General features: G+C 39.0%; 1 protein-coding gene across 1 annotated transcript in view; it reads right to left on the minus strand.

Annotated features, from left to right (window-relative positions):
• The window catches only part of slc12a8 (solute carrier family 12 member 8), a 19,894-nt gene extending 7,099 nt beyond the window's left edge, over positions 1-12,795 (minus strand). The window contains exons 1-6 of the mRNA XM_084544362.1: positions 12,672-12,795; positions 11,920-12,080; positions 11,361-11,507; positions 9,728-9,919; positions 9,396-9,627; positions 101-214 (exon numbers count right to left, since the gene is read on the minus strand). Coding sequence (XP_084400488.1) covers positions 101-214; positions 9,396-9,627; positions 9,728-9,919; positions 11,361-11,507; positions 11,920-12,054 — 820 coding nt within the window. The 5' untranslated portion in view covers positions 12,055-12,080; positions 12,672-12,795. The remainder of the gene's footprint in view (positions 1-100; positions 215-9,395; positions 9,628-9,727; positions 9,920-11,360; positions 11,508-11,919; positions 12,081-12,671) is intronic.
• Between the last annotated feature and the right edge of the window lie 3,138 nt (positions 12,796-15,933).

The raw sequence follows: 15,933 nt of genomic DNA on the forward strand, positions 1-15,933 counted from the left end.
ATATGTATATTTACACTACTGCATCTGCATCTGCTACGGGCATAGGTAGGTGGCGGCAAAAATGAAAAGCAGGGAGTGTTTACATACTTTGTCTACTTACCTGTAGCAGCAGGAAAGAAGACGCCAAAGACTGTGAAGAAGGTTTCCCCTGCGCTATAGTCTGGCAGTATGTTACTGCTGAGCAGCTCGGCTGAATAACCAATGAACCCATGCTCTGAAAGAGGAGGCCACAACGCACAAAGGACATCGGTACAGAAAGGATTGTCAACAGACACGTCATCACGAAACATAACACAGAAGAGAAAAATGGGTGCCCACAATGCTGTATATGGTTTTATTTGGTCAAAGTTGAGAAGCCTTACTCAATAAGCTAAAGAGGGCAATCTAATTATGGTAGCATCCTCTTTCATTTTTTTGTAGTCAGAGTTTAAAAATCCTGAGTTCCCAGCAGCCACTAAATGCAGCATTCTGCCAAGATTACCATTCACTTGCTGAGTAAACAGTCGAAACTATCAATCTATCCACTGGCAGCATTGATCATTCCTATAAATGTCTTTGTATAGTGCATCAATAACTTTACTGACAGCCTACAAGTACAGAAGCACAGCTGATATCTGAAACTATTCTTAATATTTGAGAAGACAAACACATTACAAACTAAATATAGCAGCTGAAGTTGTCCAGTTATCATTATTCAGTTTTATGACGACGAGACAAACTCCATGTGCTGAGAAGACACTAAAATAAATTTCACTGCTCTACATTCTGTTAAAATTTCACCAAAACTACTACAAGGCTGAACGCACAATAATCTGAAGCCACAATGCACAATACTTGATTGTTAATGACAACTTGAACATTTTACATTTTCCTTTGTATTTTATGCTAAATGTATTTGATATATAAACAATTTTAGTTAAGTTCATGGACCAGGCAGTGGTTCTTCTTTATTAATTCTATAAAACTTTTTTGCTTTCCATTAATAAAATCACCAGACTGCAGTCTAGTTCCTGCCTGCAGTCATCGTATGAAGTTTTTAGGCACTGCATTTGGTCCATTTTTATTGACATTTTACACTAGTGGAGATAAATTCACACATGGGATTATGCATAGAACAACAATAGCATTATATCTGAATAGTTCACACAGCCTGAAACTAAATATATCATGGTCACAAATGTAAAACAAACATAGCTTAATTGAAGGATGTAATTCAGTCAAAATAAATGTCAACCACAGGTAGTGATGCACAGCTAATGACCGGACAGCTCAGTTCAGTCTAGGTCACTTTGTTGAATGTGTGAGGGGAGATTGTTCTGCATTGGTGGGGGCCATTCAAAGCACACAGTCTGAAGGACCCGCCTATGTTACAACACCGGACATTTCCCCCTTGGTTATCTTGCGATGGGAAAGAATGTGTTCTCTCAGATTAATGACATGTTTATCCAAAAGGAAGTCACCACCCTTTTCAGAAGCTCAGCAGCTTCCAAGTTTGAGCTAAAGAATCAAAGTGAGCGAGAGAGGGAGGCAGAGAGTGGGAGAAAAGAGAGGGAGAGAAAAAGAGAGCGGGACAGAGAGAGAGAGAGACAGGGACAGAGAGAGCGAGCATACTCATTTTTTCTTTTGTTCCAGAAAAAAAGCCTAACTCTGAAGAGCTGCATGTACTGTTTAATCCAAGTGTCCATGTTCTCCAGGATATTAGGTGTAAAAACGGATAACAAATAGGTCTAGCTCAGACTCTTGTTCACTATGTGAACCAGTAAAATCGCCCTCTGTCCAAACAATCAGGGTCTAACAAATGTCTGCACCATGAGCTCCCCACCCATATTACAACATTGTAGTCCAACATCCAAGAAAGTGTGACTCCAGCTCTCACAACTGAGCTCTCTCTGTTGAGGGCGTTCACATGTTCACATAACACTCCATGGACAAAATGCTTAGATATACGACAAAAAGATCCTCCGTTTTCTGTGGGGAAAAAACTTGCTCACACGCATACTATTTTACTCTATAAAGACCAGATGAAATGTATTTGGGAGCAAAGATTTGCAGTTGGACCACTGTTGTTTTCCACAGATGGAAACTTCATTGTATTTTGCTAGAAATCTTTTTTTCTTTTGTGTGTCAATCACATTTTAACAGAGGGAGTCGATATATACTCCTTAATGTCAAATAATCATTACCTCAATATAAAAATAATCAAATTGTCTTAACTGGAGGTTTAGGGCAACAGGTCTGGTGTTTTGCCTTATTTCATAAAAATTTCCACTTGCAGGAATGTGCCTGCAGTTTGCAAGTGACAAACATTTGTGAAATGGGATGCTATTTGTGATTTGTATCTTACATAATGAAACATGTACTCTTACATAATACAGAATCCTAAGATAGTTCCCCTCTGACTTTCAAGTGATGATCTGATTGTTCTTTCACCACCGTCAGGCTGACGCACCTTTAGCCATACGTCTTACACATGGAGTGGTACACTGATCAAGCATAACATTATAACCACCTTCCGAATATTGTGTAGGTCTCCCTTGTCCCTCCAAAACAGTTGTGACTCGCCATTCTGGAAACAGAATGTTGTTAGTGGGGGGTACTATGGGTTGATGGGAGGGGCCTCTGTGGATCAGGCTTGTTCCAGTGTATCTCTCAGATACTTGACCAGTTTGGGATCTACGGAATTTGGAGGCCAGGTCAACACCTTGTGCTGTTTTTCATGTTTTTTAACTTGTTTCTAAACCATTTTTGTGTGTAACAAGTAACATCCACACGAATGCCGGGTCTGCTATGGTTCGTACACAATCTCAGAATCGGAAAAATATTCAGCCATGTTGCAAAAAAACTAGCAGTAGCAAATTACAGGTAAACAAGCCGACCATCGCAGGTGCGCGAGGCGCTCAGAGACGACATCATCCAGGTCAGAGGACATGACGATAACAGGTAACTCCGGACTCAACGGGGAATAGCACTAGCGTACGATAACAAAATATTGGTGAAATGAACGAATTTCGCGGCAGTTAATACGTTATTTAGAGTCTGTGTTTTGGTGCCCCAGTCACTCCCACTGCATGGATATATACTGATCTAATTATCTCTCGAAGGAATACGGATTACACAAAAGTTATATGGGTGAGTAAATGACCGTATTTTATGCCAGAAATAAGGTCCAAGTTGTCAAAAACAGTAGTTCCTCTTTAATGAATAGGGAATAGAAGATGTATGAATAAATATGTGTTTACTTCTTCCTATTTCAAACATGCACTGTAATATTAAATGTATGTTATTTATGAGTGATTGCATACTGGGTTTCTTACTTAGATTTATTATTTCATTATATTGTTATTCTTGTTTTGTTATTATCCATTATTCAAAAGTGTTAAATGTTGATGTTTTAAATGAATAAACTGAATTAACTAATAAATCTTGACAACTATTGGATATATTGCCATGGAATTTGGTGTATATATTGATGGGCGGCAGAGGATGAAGAATACTGACTCCAGTGAACATTTATGTAAATATTATAAGTCTAAGGCCCATGCTTTTAGGCAAAGCAGTGGTGAGAGTGTCCTTATTCCAGTTTGCTTTCTCTTTGAAGAGCAAGTGTATAGGGAGAGTGGGGCTCCTTTCTAAGCTCAGCATTCCTCTGATACACACTGGAATGTGTAGTCGGATTACATGAACATCTGAGGCCTCTCCCTCTGTCTGACTGACCTCTCACTCTTCCACATTAACCAGTATAAACTGCTGTGCATGGAGCACAGGGCAGGCTGTGATTTTACAGAGGTGGAGCAGGTCCCACTGGAATGATCGAGAACCATATATTATAGCTGGGATCGCAGGGAGAGGTGGTGAGGCGGTCTCTGGAGTGCAGCAGCAGGCTTCAGATCTCTGTTCCGGCTGTCTCTCTTTGTCATTTTCTAAAAATGTGGGTGAGTCTGGTTAACACCCTAAACCCCAGACCCGAGGAGCTCATTACGGCCTCCTGTTCTGTGGGGGAAAAGCTTCAACTACAGGACACGATGAGGCGTGTTACACCACATTTCTTCTATCCACAACCACCAAGAGGGGAGTTGTGGTTGAACTGCTTGGTCCTTGAGACAATACACTCGCTGTATCCCTGACAAAAATTAAGCAATTTACTGTACTTGAAGAGAACAAGTGGGAAATGAATTCTCCTCCCATCACAGTTGACAAAGCACTATTCTGAGCGGTCTTGCATTTTGCAGCCAAGCAGTTTTTCAGTTTTAACTCCACCTGCCAAGAGGCTCCAGGAAGGAACTGTCACAGTCCTCTCAGTAAGCAGGCCTGTGTGGCTGGAGATCTGAGGAAACCATGTTAATCTAAGAGTTCATATATGTACGCACATAGTACTACATCTAAATTCATTTTCTGGTGATACTACCGTATAGCCATCACACAGTTACTGTTTTAATTGAAGTTGATAAGAAAGTGAAAAGTAAAGCCAATGTGGGAGCTGTGACTTAAAATGCAGTATCCCTGATGGTCACTAGAGGCTGCATCCAAAATATCTACGGCTCCGACAGAATCCTACTCAGGATTAGTCAACTACTACCCGAAACCATGACAACCCAGAGTTCAGACCGGGAGGCAGAGTTGCAGTCATACGCACTTCTCTGCCGCTCCATAAACTCCATAGATGTTCTGTCTGCTCCCAGACAACAACAAAAGGAACCTTATACAAATCAATACAAATTTAATGGTAGAACAGAAGAATAGGAAAATTAAATGTGGTCTTTTAAATGTCAGATCTCTCTCGTCTAAATCTGAGTGAATGATTTGATAACTGATCATCAGATTGATCTATTTAGTTTGACTGAACCGTGGCTGCAGGATGATGAATATCTTAGTTTAAATAAATTACACCACCCAGTCATAGCAATTATCACATTCCTCAAAGCACAGGTAGAGGAGGAGGATTGGCAGCAATCTTCCACTCCGATTTATCTATTAATCCTAAGCAGAGCTTTAATTCATTTGAAAACCTTGCTCATCCAGACTGGAAAACACAAAAAAACAATTCTTTTTGTTGTGGTATATCGCCCACCTGCTCCTTATTCCTTACTAGTTTTTAGCTGAATTCTCTGAATTTTTATGTGATTTATTTCTTAGAACAGATAAAGTCATTATAGTAGGTGACTTTAACATCCATGTTGATGTTGTCAGTGACAGCCTTAGCTCCTCATTTAAGTCATTATGGATTCAATTGGCTTTTCTCAGAATGTAAACAGATCAACTCATTGTTTTAATCACACCTTAGATCGTGTACTAACATATGGCATAGAAACTGAAGGTCTAACAGTATTTAGTCATAACCCTCGTTTGTCTGATCATTTCCTCATAACATTTGAATTTACAATGTGGATCACACAGAAATTGGAAAGACATTTCATTACAGTAGACGCTTACCTGATGATGCTATAACTAGATGTAAGGAATTAATTCCTTCATTATTTATCATTATTTCCATTATTTCATGTGGATGACAGCAACCACAATTTAACTTTGTTAAATTATTTTGTTGATAGCACTGCAGCATCGCTTAGTACAACTCTAAACTCAGTTACCCCTCTGAAAAAAAAAGGTCATGAATCGGAGGAGGCTAGCTCCCCGGTATAATTCACGGTGCTGTTCAAAGCAGGCAGCCCGAAAGCTGGAAAGAACTTGGCATTCTAATTATGAAGAAGCTCACATAGCCTGGAAAGATAGTTTAACAACTTATAAAAAAAGCTCTAGGTAACATTAGAACAGCATATCATTCATCATTAATAGAAGAAAACATGAACAACCCCAGATTTTCAGCACTGTAGCCAGACTGACAAAGAGCCACAGCTCTGTTGAGCCATCTATTCCTTTAGCCGTCAGTAGTAATGACTGAGCTTCTTGTAGGCATTAGAGAAAAAATTCAAGGCATTAAAGGCACTGCATAAGACTCATTTGAATGCTATCTGTCAGACAGATTCCAGTTTGTCCACAATGATTCTTCTACACAAAAGTAAGTTATGGAGTTCCTCAGGGTTCTGTGCTAGGACAAATACTCTTCACATAATTTATGCTTCCCTTAGGCATTATCATGGAACACGGCATAAACTGCCATTGGTACACAGATGACACCCAGCTATATTTATCCATGAAACCAGATGAAACGAATCAGGTGGTTAATCTCCAAGTATGCCTTAAAGACATAAAGGCCTGGATGACCCGTAATTGTCTACTTTTAAACTCAGACAAAACAGAGGTCATTGTATTTGGCCATAAACATCTCAGAGATTCATTATCTAATCACATAGTTTCTTTGGATAGCACTACATTGGCCTCCAGTACTATAACTTGGTGTTATACTTGATGAGGATATCACCTTTAATTAGCATATAAAGCAAGTAACCAGGACTGCCTTCTTTCACCTGCATAATAATATCGCCAAAATCAGGAACATCCTGTCTCAAAGTAATGCTGAAAAACTAGTTCATGCATTACTGTCTGGCTGTCCAAATAGCTCTTTAAAAAGCCTCCAATTGATTCAAAATGCAAGAGCACTGACAGGAATTAGCAAGAGAGATCATATTATTCCAGTTTTAGCTTCTCTTCATTGGCTCCCTTTAAAATCTAGAAGAGAATTTAAAATCCTCCTCCTTACATACAAGGCCCTTAAAGGCCTAGCTCCATCGTATCTGAAAGACCTCATTGTACCATATCATCCCAACAGATGACTTCGACCTCAAAGTGCAGGCCTATTTTTGGTTCCTAGAATTTCAAAAAGTAGAATGGGAGGTAGAGCCTTAAGACTTTCCTTTTTGATCAAGCTTATAGTTAGGGCTGGACTGAACCATCCCTTAGTTATGCTGCGGGACGATGCATTGAGTACATGTCCTCTTTTCTCTTCTCTCTCGCACCGAGCTCCTATCCTCTCATTTCTTTTCTCAGGCACTGAGCTCCTGTACTCTATTTTCTTATCTAATTTCTTCTCTATTACTAGTCATGCAATTCTGTGCTACTACTGTAGAGCACGTTAACTCCCCCTCCCCTCCGCTCCCCTGGTCTAGTCTAATGGTTCACTACATGACTCAAATGTTTAACATGAGACAAAATAAGAGAACAATGAAAATCTGTTATTCACCCCTCAAATATTTGTTGTTCTTGGAAGTACAAGTTACTGAAACTGCATATAGGCCAGAATCTAATCACTGAAATAAACGATGACAGTCGACTGAGTAATTAATCGCTCTAAGTTTTACCTTTTCTGAGACAGCTCAAAAGTATTGACGAGCCAGTATCAACGTTATATTAAAATGCTGTTATCTGCCAGACATGCTGACAAGCCAATATAATATAGAGTATAGTATAATATAATAAAGAGTTGATATTGACAAGACATGTCTTAACTAAACAACAGTGTGTAAAAGACCTACTGCAGCGATAGCGTTGCCAAATGCACACCAGGGACATGTTATCAAACAATGACACCATGATTTTGGCGGTGGCTCCTTTTCCTTCAGGATGTGCCTCAGTCAGTGTTCAGTGAGTTCAGGCTAATCTAGGCTGTTGCAGCTAGCTAAGGGACCTGTTGGTCCTCTGCCAACCATGAGGTCACCACAACACACACAGCAGCTCTTAATTGGAAAAACCTGGCGTAACCATTATGGCTGGTTCTCGCACATTTCCTGGGGACTGCAGACTGGCCCCTACCAACTATGCTATAAATTAGAATGGAAGCTAGGAAGGGGTACAGCAGTGCATGGTAGTAGTAAAGATAAATCATGCAAAAACGAACCCCCTCCCAGGTCAGGTATGCCAATTTCTTTGTAGTTTGAAGGAAATCAATGTAATGTATATGATTATGCTGTTTTTTATGTGTGTTTGATTTTCTGTAATGTAGAGTGAGTCTGAAATGTGTTATTCACAGACTGGCTCCACTTCTGGAACACTTTTTCTCTTCCCCCGGACAGGACGTTGATAATCACTGAGAACAGGAAATGTGGGGAAGGACTTCCTGAAGGCCAACAAAAGAATATAATCTTCTCAAAAAGGGCAACATTTCCTCATCAAAGAAAAAGAAAATCTCAACAAACAAACTTAGCTTAAAATATAAAAAGCAAGAATGCAGCACTTTATAAAACCAGCCGCAACTGAGAAAGTAATTTCTCCATGGATAAAAACAGGTTAACATGCTGACTAGTCCCAGTAGGCTATGGATGAAATAAATGATACTGCAGCTACACCTACTGGTCTGAAAAGGTCATGAAAATTCCAGCCAACGGTTGCCGGTTCATCTGTATTTTTTTGGTAACAATATTGTAAACCAAGATGGCAAAACTTGTCCATTTGATTCCATTCATCCTATTTTACTTTCTCACTAAAGCTGAACCTAAATCTGTTGATTGCCTTTGCTAATAAGGCAAAGCACTCGCATCCGTTTTCAAAATATGCAGATACGTTTCCACAGCAGCCAGTTTGACTTGTTACAGCGGAAAAAGCACAAGTAGAACTAATAATTTTAATGAGAGTTTTCTGTAAGGCAATTGAGAAGGTAATTTACTGCTTACACCTGTTGTGTGACAAGTCACAATGCAGTGAAAAAAATCTGATAAAACCTTAGCTTCGCTCTGCATTTTTTCCCCTGTTGAGAAATGTCTTTCTCATTTCGTTAAGTAAACCAGATGCTGATTAAATAAAATGCTGTTTTCTTAACAAAAGCACCAACTACTACGCTCAAATAACATTTAATACTAATTGTGTATTCTACTGAAATTATGTGTAGTTACTGTTGTTATCTGGACCATTTTATGACTTGATTGATATGATTTTATGGTTTTATATAGTTATTGTTGTAGTATTTACTTGACTAATGTGATACAGTTTATTGCTGTAACCTGGCACATGTGTTTCTCCAAATGTAAATGAAGGCTGCCGTACCATCCATCCACAACATAGTGTGATGATGTTACCTTCAAAATGAGAACTGGAAAATTGTGCAGTCTGAAAAGCCTGTAGTTTCACCACTGACACTGACCAGTTCTCACATAAAAAAGTGTAAACACCTTTAGTTGACGGTATTATATTGTACTCTAACAGAGCTAGACTTGTTGACCTATTGAACTAATGTTTTGCTTTCATTTCTTTGATGCAGGAACTGTGGGAAAGGATTATTTTTCAGTATTATCTTCATGGTATTCCTGATGGTATAGTTACAACCTTAGTTGATGCTTCACACATTTTCATTTATTCTGCTAAAATCTTCTGGAACTGCATACTAAATTTGCCTAAATGTGGGATCATGGTTTTAAAATACCTAAAAAGAATATTCGAACAAAAAACATCTGTGATGATTTAACCCTTTCCACAACCCCAGTCTAAATCCTCGATCCCGGTCCTACCTGGGTCAAGGTGAGTGAAGGTGCCGATGACAAAGTCCAGTGTGGAGATGGCCAGGACAGCCAGCAGCAGCAGCTGTAGCCTGACAATCCACTTGACACCAGCCAGGTTGATTCCGAGCAGAGCTAGCAGCACTGCTGCTGACATGCAGCGCACCGTCCACTGGTTCTGGAGACCCAGCAGCTCCGCCACCGATTCAGAGAAGCCTGTGATGTACATGGCACCAGCCACACACTGCAGGGAGGAAGACACACAACATAGAATAAGATGTTGTCAAATAGTTCAGTTACATTACAAACAGAAACCTCCAATGAAAGTCCATGTGTTACCTCACCTGTCCAAACACGTACAGAAGGCCTACAGTGCCCCCTACTCTGCCCCCAAGGACGGTGGAGATCATGGAGTAGATTCCTCCACTCCCAACTCCACAGTGCTCACACACTCCTATCCCCGACATCACGGTCACTAAAGCAACCAACACCACCATGGAAACGAGGAACATCCCAAGCAGTACTCCTGTGTTACCCTAGATGATGTCAGGAGATAACATGACACAAAATACTTAGTACTACACATACAGTGGTATACATACATCTGCAGCTGCATGCATTTGAGGGATTTAAAGCCTTGACTGCCACAACTGAACTTTCTATATGGTACCTATCTCAGTGATTTGTGTAGAAATCCCTAAAAACATGTTACTACTTCGCATTTTCCTCCAGTACTTCTATAATTTTATTTTATCTTTTGGTATCCTTGGCCAAGAAACCGAACCTGACTTTGCTCCCATTCACCTTGAACATTAGTTACCACAATTGGTGTTACAGTATTTAGTACTGTGTAAATTAGCACTTTGGGTGCACTTTTGGCGGTATTTAAGTGCAAATTACTTTCACTTATGTCTGATAAATGTTCTTTCTTTGCCTTCATATGTTATATTGCTGAATCAACAGTCAACAGCAGCACATTTAAAACTCACAAAATGGCCTACAACTAAGAGAAAATGTTAATTCAGGATATATATATATATATTTTACTATATCTCACTCCAATCGCATTAATATGTATATTTAACTTCATAAATCTTTATTTTATAACTGATACTTTGATTTTAGTCTCAGGAAAACTAAGATTAGAAGGAAATCCTGAAGGCCATGAATCACCGGAAGGACCTCTGGGGTGGAAGGACAAGCGCGATAGACCTTGTGCTGAGATCAGTGCCATCAACACGGCAAAAAACGTAGCTTCATATTCTTTCCTTCTCACAAAAAACAAGCAAGTCATTTCTCCCTCCGGATAAGACACCCTGTCTCCAACATGGCAAACTATATTTTAGCCGTCAAGCAAAACTACACCCAACGGATGTAGCAATTACAATCCCAGAGTCTTTGTAGCCATGTCCTGAGATGACACACGCCCATTGTTGTGTTAAGGATCTGGTGTCAGCGTGACACATACTTAATTATGGAGGCAGCTAAAAATAAAAACAGCTGAACAGAAAAGCCCACACGGTTACCAAACTTGATGCCAGATTTTATAAGTATAAAAGTGAAAACATACTTCATTAGTATTCCTTCCTGTTCCACACATTTGTCCATAAATGTACACGCCTCGTATATAAAGCACAAGTATTCAAGTTGTGCACAGCGTCTCATCACACCTACACACATCACAGCACTGCAAGACGAGCATCACTACCGAACTTATGATTGGGAAAGTCTCTGTCTCTTCAACTGTATCTGATAAGTGGGGTGCTGGTGTATTTATAAAGAACAAAAAATCTAACAGAGCACAAGCTCCAGCTTTGCTGTTTTCTTAACACCAACACACCAAAGTTTGATGAATTCAAATCTTTTAGTTCTGTCATTTTGTCTTTAACACGCCTCAAGTTTTTGCAAGAATGTGCTATATCTCTGAATGGACAAGCGTGGTTGGGCAACACACTCAGTAAAATACAGTATACTAACCACCAGGTAGCCAGTACGCAGGAACAGAACCACGCCAAAGATGTTGATCATGCAGGTGGTGAAGACGCCGTCCCAGGTGCCGAAAAGCACTGGCTCCCACACAAAAAGTTTGATCCTCCACCATGGCTGGCTAGAATGCTGAAATCCCTGAAGACAAAAAAACCCCCACTCATTTTCAGAACAAAAAAAAAATGCCTGCTATTAGTGAGGTTTGTGTAGCTCTCAAATTTGATTTAAAAATAAGCTCTCAACTACTCAACTCAAATTGTGTTTCACCGTGTTTCTGTTATTTCAGTCAGTAGGGCTATGCTAAATAACAGAAACACTTCTGTGTGTAATTCAACCCAGTTTAACAGCACCACAAGCTCATCATACAGTTGAATTACCACATGTCTTACATTGTTTCAGCATAAACATTATAACAGCCTCGAAGGGGGATTCAGTGCAGGACTGCTGTATTAGAATTATTACTTTTTTCACAAGTGTAGCTAATGTTTTGGCAAGGGAATGTAAATGCAAACCTTAACCGACACCCAAGCAGGCACAGTGCACATCTCACCTGTGCGTCTTCGTGGAACAGGTCATAGACTTGTGTGTTTGTGTTGCTATCAGCAGGGGCTTCCTTCAACAGCTGTGCTCCATGCCCCTCAGGGTCACAGGTGTGCAGGGTCCATCCGATTGGCAGAGATTCCATCGCAACCTGTGAACAGCTGTGTTAGACTTGCACAGTTTGGTTGAATGGCAAATAGAGAGGGGAAAAAAAAAGTTTCGCTTTCATTAATAAGTGGCCACGTTAAGGAAGCAAGGTGACATTGCGTTTAAAAGTCCCAACAGGTGCAGCATTAGGACACCCGGATACGGCAGGGTGTGTTTGCTCCTGTCCAGACAACATTTAACTACAACAACATGTCATTAGCATCACACTTTCGCCTCAGTTTTAGCTAAAAACATTTATTTTGCAAATGTAGTGAAAAATGTGTTCATTAGTATACGCAGCATTACGTTTACTATGACACAAAAATAGTCTCCATAAAAATATAACGTTAATAAGTCATTTTGAAGAGCTCCTGTTAACTTTAAAGTTAATGTTCACTCAGTGACAAAAATAAAATACTCTCCAGTACGCAATTAGTCTTTAAATATAACAACTTTTGATAAAAAGAAAAAAAAATAGTGTATTTTTTGCCATTTTGAGGAGCACCTGTGATTCTCAAGGGTCTTAAATTGACGCATTTTTGAACAGAGTTTGGCGTGTGACGTTAATGCCACGCGCGCAACTTCTCAGACAGAATTTAGCTAGCTTCCCCTTACCTTTCACAGTCCCATGTCACTCCGTGTTCGTTAAAAAGAAAGAGGGGGAAGTGGCAATGAAATGACAAATCAGCTGTTCATTATTCCTCAAGTGTTGAATCCAGACGGAGTGACAGCGTGTCTCGTGGAGACGTCAGCCGCCAGCAGGATGTGCTGTCACAGGTTACCTTTCCAGGGTGTGTTGCAGCATTTACACAAGAGAACTGTGTTTGTTTTGGCGAGCCCTGCTGACTAATCATTATAGCTCAAAATGTACGTGCCATTTAAGGTCCTTATCTTTTTTTTATTTATGAAATAATTTACTAAAACATATGGAAAATTAAAAAAAAAAAAAAAAAATACATTTGGAGAATTATAGTTTTTCTTTTTGGAGTTTGAAAAAAAGTCATAGCCAAACATGTTTTTTTTACAGTGACCCTAACGCTCTTAGGCTTCAGACTATGGAAAATGACCAGAAGAACAGGCCTGTAGTAGTTGTGTCTAATAGCTACGCCAGTCAACAATCTCATTTTATCCAACAGATTACAATATAAAAACACATCTCATCTAAAAAATGTAGGAACAATGACAGGCAGCAAACTGGGTAATGCTTTCCCTCTCTTGGAGGTAATCTCGAATAATATTTGATAGGACTTTTGACAGCAGATATTTTGACGTGTCCAAGTTAGGAAAGCAAGTTGGATTAATGAGTTGACACTGTTAAATTAGTCTGTTGTCAAAAACTGAACTCATTTCAGATGTTTCTCACTTAGAAATGTACAGATATGTTGCTTTTTTTGTATTATCACTGTAAACTTAATATAGCTTTTGTCTTTGCAAAGATGTCAGCCCGTGCCGTGGCAAATTATTAGAAGAAAAGAAATAAGAGCAGTCATGCAGATTAGGAATCCCAGTATAATTCCTTATTCCTAACATAACAACAACAACAACAACACACCTTATAGTGTTTTATATTTTGGCTGCTTTCCAGCAGTTGGACACATTTTCACCTTAAACTTAAGTCCCTGACTCCATGCATATTAAAAACAATTCCAGGTCACATATTGTGAATTATTTTATTTATAAGGACATGACACACAACAATCAAAACAACAATTGAATCCGATTGCTTACAAATCATAATATATTGCAAAAAATCTAATTATATGGGTTACTTGACTGAAATCAATCAGCTACAATTAAAGCTGCACATTATTCAGAAAACAAGTTCACTCGACCCAACAAGTCAGAGACCATGCAAATTAACCTAACCAACCTTATCGTGAAGCCGGGGGGCTTCCTTGTCAAATTCTTTTAAAAGTATGAAAATGCCAGTTAAAGTTTATCTGTATTTGAAAGATGTTGACACAAACGACTTGTACAGAGATAAATGAGGGTAGCAAGAGCGACTGCATATGATATCCTGTACATATCAGTGCCTTAAATGACATGTTTCAAAAATAGTTTTATCAAAAAATTCATAATTCTGATCTTTTTACACAAAACATTTTTTTTCTAGCTTATACAAGGACACTTATGGCCAGGTTACTGACAATAGTTAATAAAACTGAAAAAACTAAACCCATAGTACTGCTCTTATAGCTCATGAATCTCCAACAGTTTTGTACATTAAACGAACCTAACTGAATTCAAAGTTTTTCGAGAAGAATTTAATGGGAAAGAATTCAAAAAAGCAGAATTACTCATCTGCACTGTGCTTTTAAAGATTTTTTTACGATGAAATGGGTAGCTAGTGGTGTATGTCCACCACCGATATCAGAGTCCCCATGAAACCAAATACAACGGTTTAGTATTTTCGTATGACATATCTTGGACTAACCTTCCCATATATTCCAGTATGTGGCCCAAAGTAGACAAAAAACATAGGATGGTATTTATTATTCATAGTATTTTAGAGTCGTCGTTTCCAATTCGAAAATGTTGATGAGTCATCATGCACTTGAGGGTGTATACTAATTTTCATATATCCTGTAATCATCTTGAATGGGCAGTGCCTGGTCATACCACTGACCAAACAGAGTAGACTGGGCTTTTTGAAAAGGGGCAAGAAATACATAAACATGTGGTAGTATGTAAATAGTAAATAGCACTCTGTTTCATGGGGACTAGGTGAAACTCCATCTAAAATCAATTTTGACTGGCATGATTTCGAGCTGTTGTTATAAATCCAGATTTTAGGTGGAGTCATATTTTGCTTTAAAAAAAAAACAAAACAAAAAATAATTAACAGGGGAGGGATTTTTCTGCCGCCACGGCTGTATACAGTAAACCGCATCATAATGCACAATCGACTGCATTGACTTTCAAAAAGAATCAACTTCGAGCAAAACAGCTTTAAATGCTTGAAAACAAATTAACATGCCTTCCACTGACAAAAAGTGTCTCTTGCACGCGCCTTGTCTCTCTATTGACAAAGATCTAACAGTACTTCTCAGAACATAAAAATATACACAACGTATTTACAGCAGGAGATTTTCTATACATTCTAAAGGGAATGATCGATGAGGGAAAAATAAAGTACGTCATGATTAATGTGGTGCTGTCTGTTCCTGATTGTCAGTGGAGCTATAACAAGAGGGAGCTTAACATCGGTTTCAAACCCAAGCTGGATGGCGCATATAAAGACAGTGTTTAATACAATAGCACCTAAGACATCACATATACATGTACACATGGAAAACAATCAACAGTGTGATGAAGTACAGAAGAGACTTCACTCGTGTAACTGCATGGTTTCAACAAGGTCTGGATAGATCTGTCTCACTACTAAATTCTAGCAAACAGGCGATAATCGTTAAACCTACAGACATGCAAGACATGTCTGTCAGCGAGATGCCATTTCCTCCCAACCACAGATAATAGTTTGAGAATTTAACTTGATATTTCTTAAAAAAAAGAATAAAGAAACACGACCGGCAAAATTAAATACAGCTCCCGTATCTCAAAATATTACAGAGTGAATAAGTTAAATGCTTATGTGTTCGCTGTCATTGTGCAAGTGGAATTAGTAGCCTTAGAGCACAGACGGAGTAAAAAGAAATACATACAGGAATGAGTAAAGGAAATGCCAGAATAAAAAAAAAAAAAGAGAAAGAAAGGCACAGATGAAAAATGAATGAGACTGTAAAACCAAGCACCTCATTTCTACATGTGCTGTATAATTCATAATATAGCTTTAATTAAACTTTGATGGTCAATGAATACACGGGTTCCTCATCCCATGGTCGCTGCACCTGTCTTCCAAGAACAACAACAAAGTACT

The sequence above is a fragment of the Chelon labrosus genome, assembly GCF_963514085.1.
Source record: "Chelon labrosus genome assembly, chromosome: 5".
NCBI lineage: Eukaryota > Metazoa > Chordata > Actinopteri > Mugiliformes > Mugilidae > Chelon > Chelon labrosus.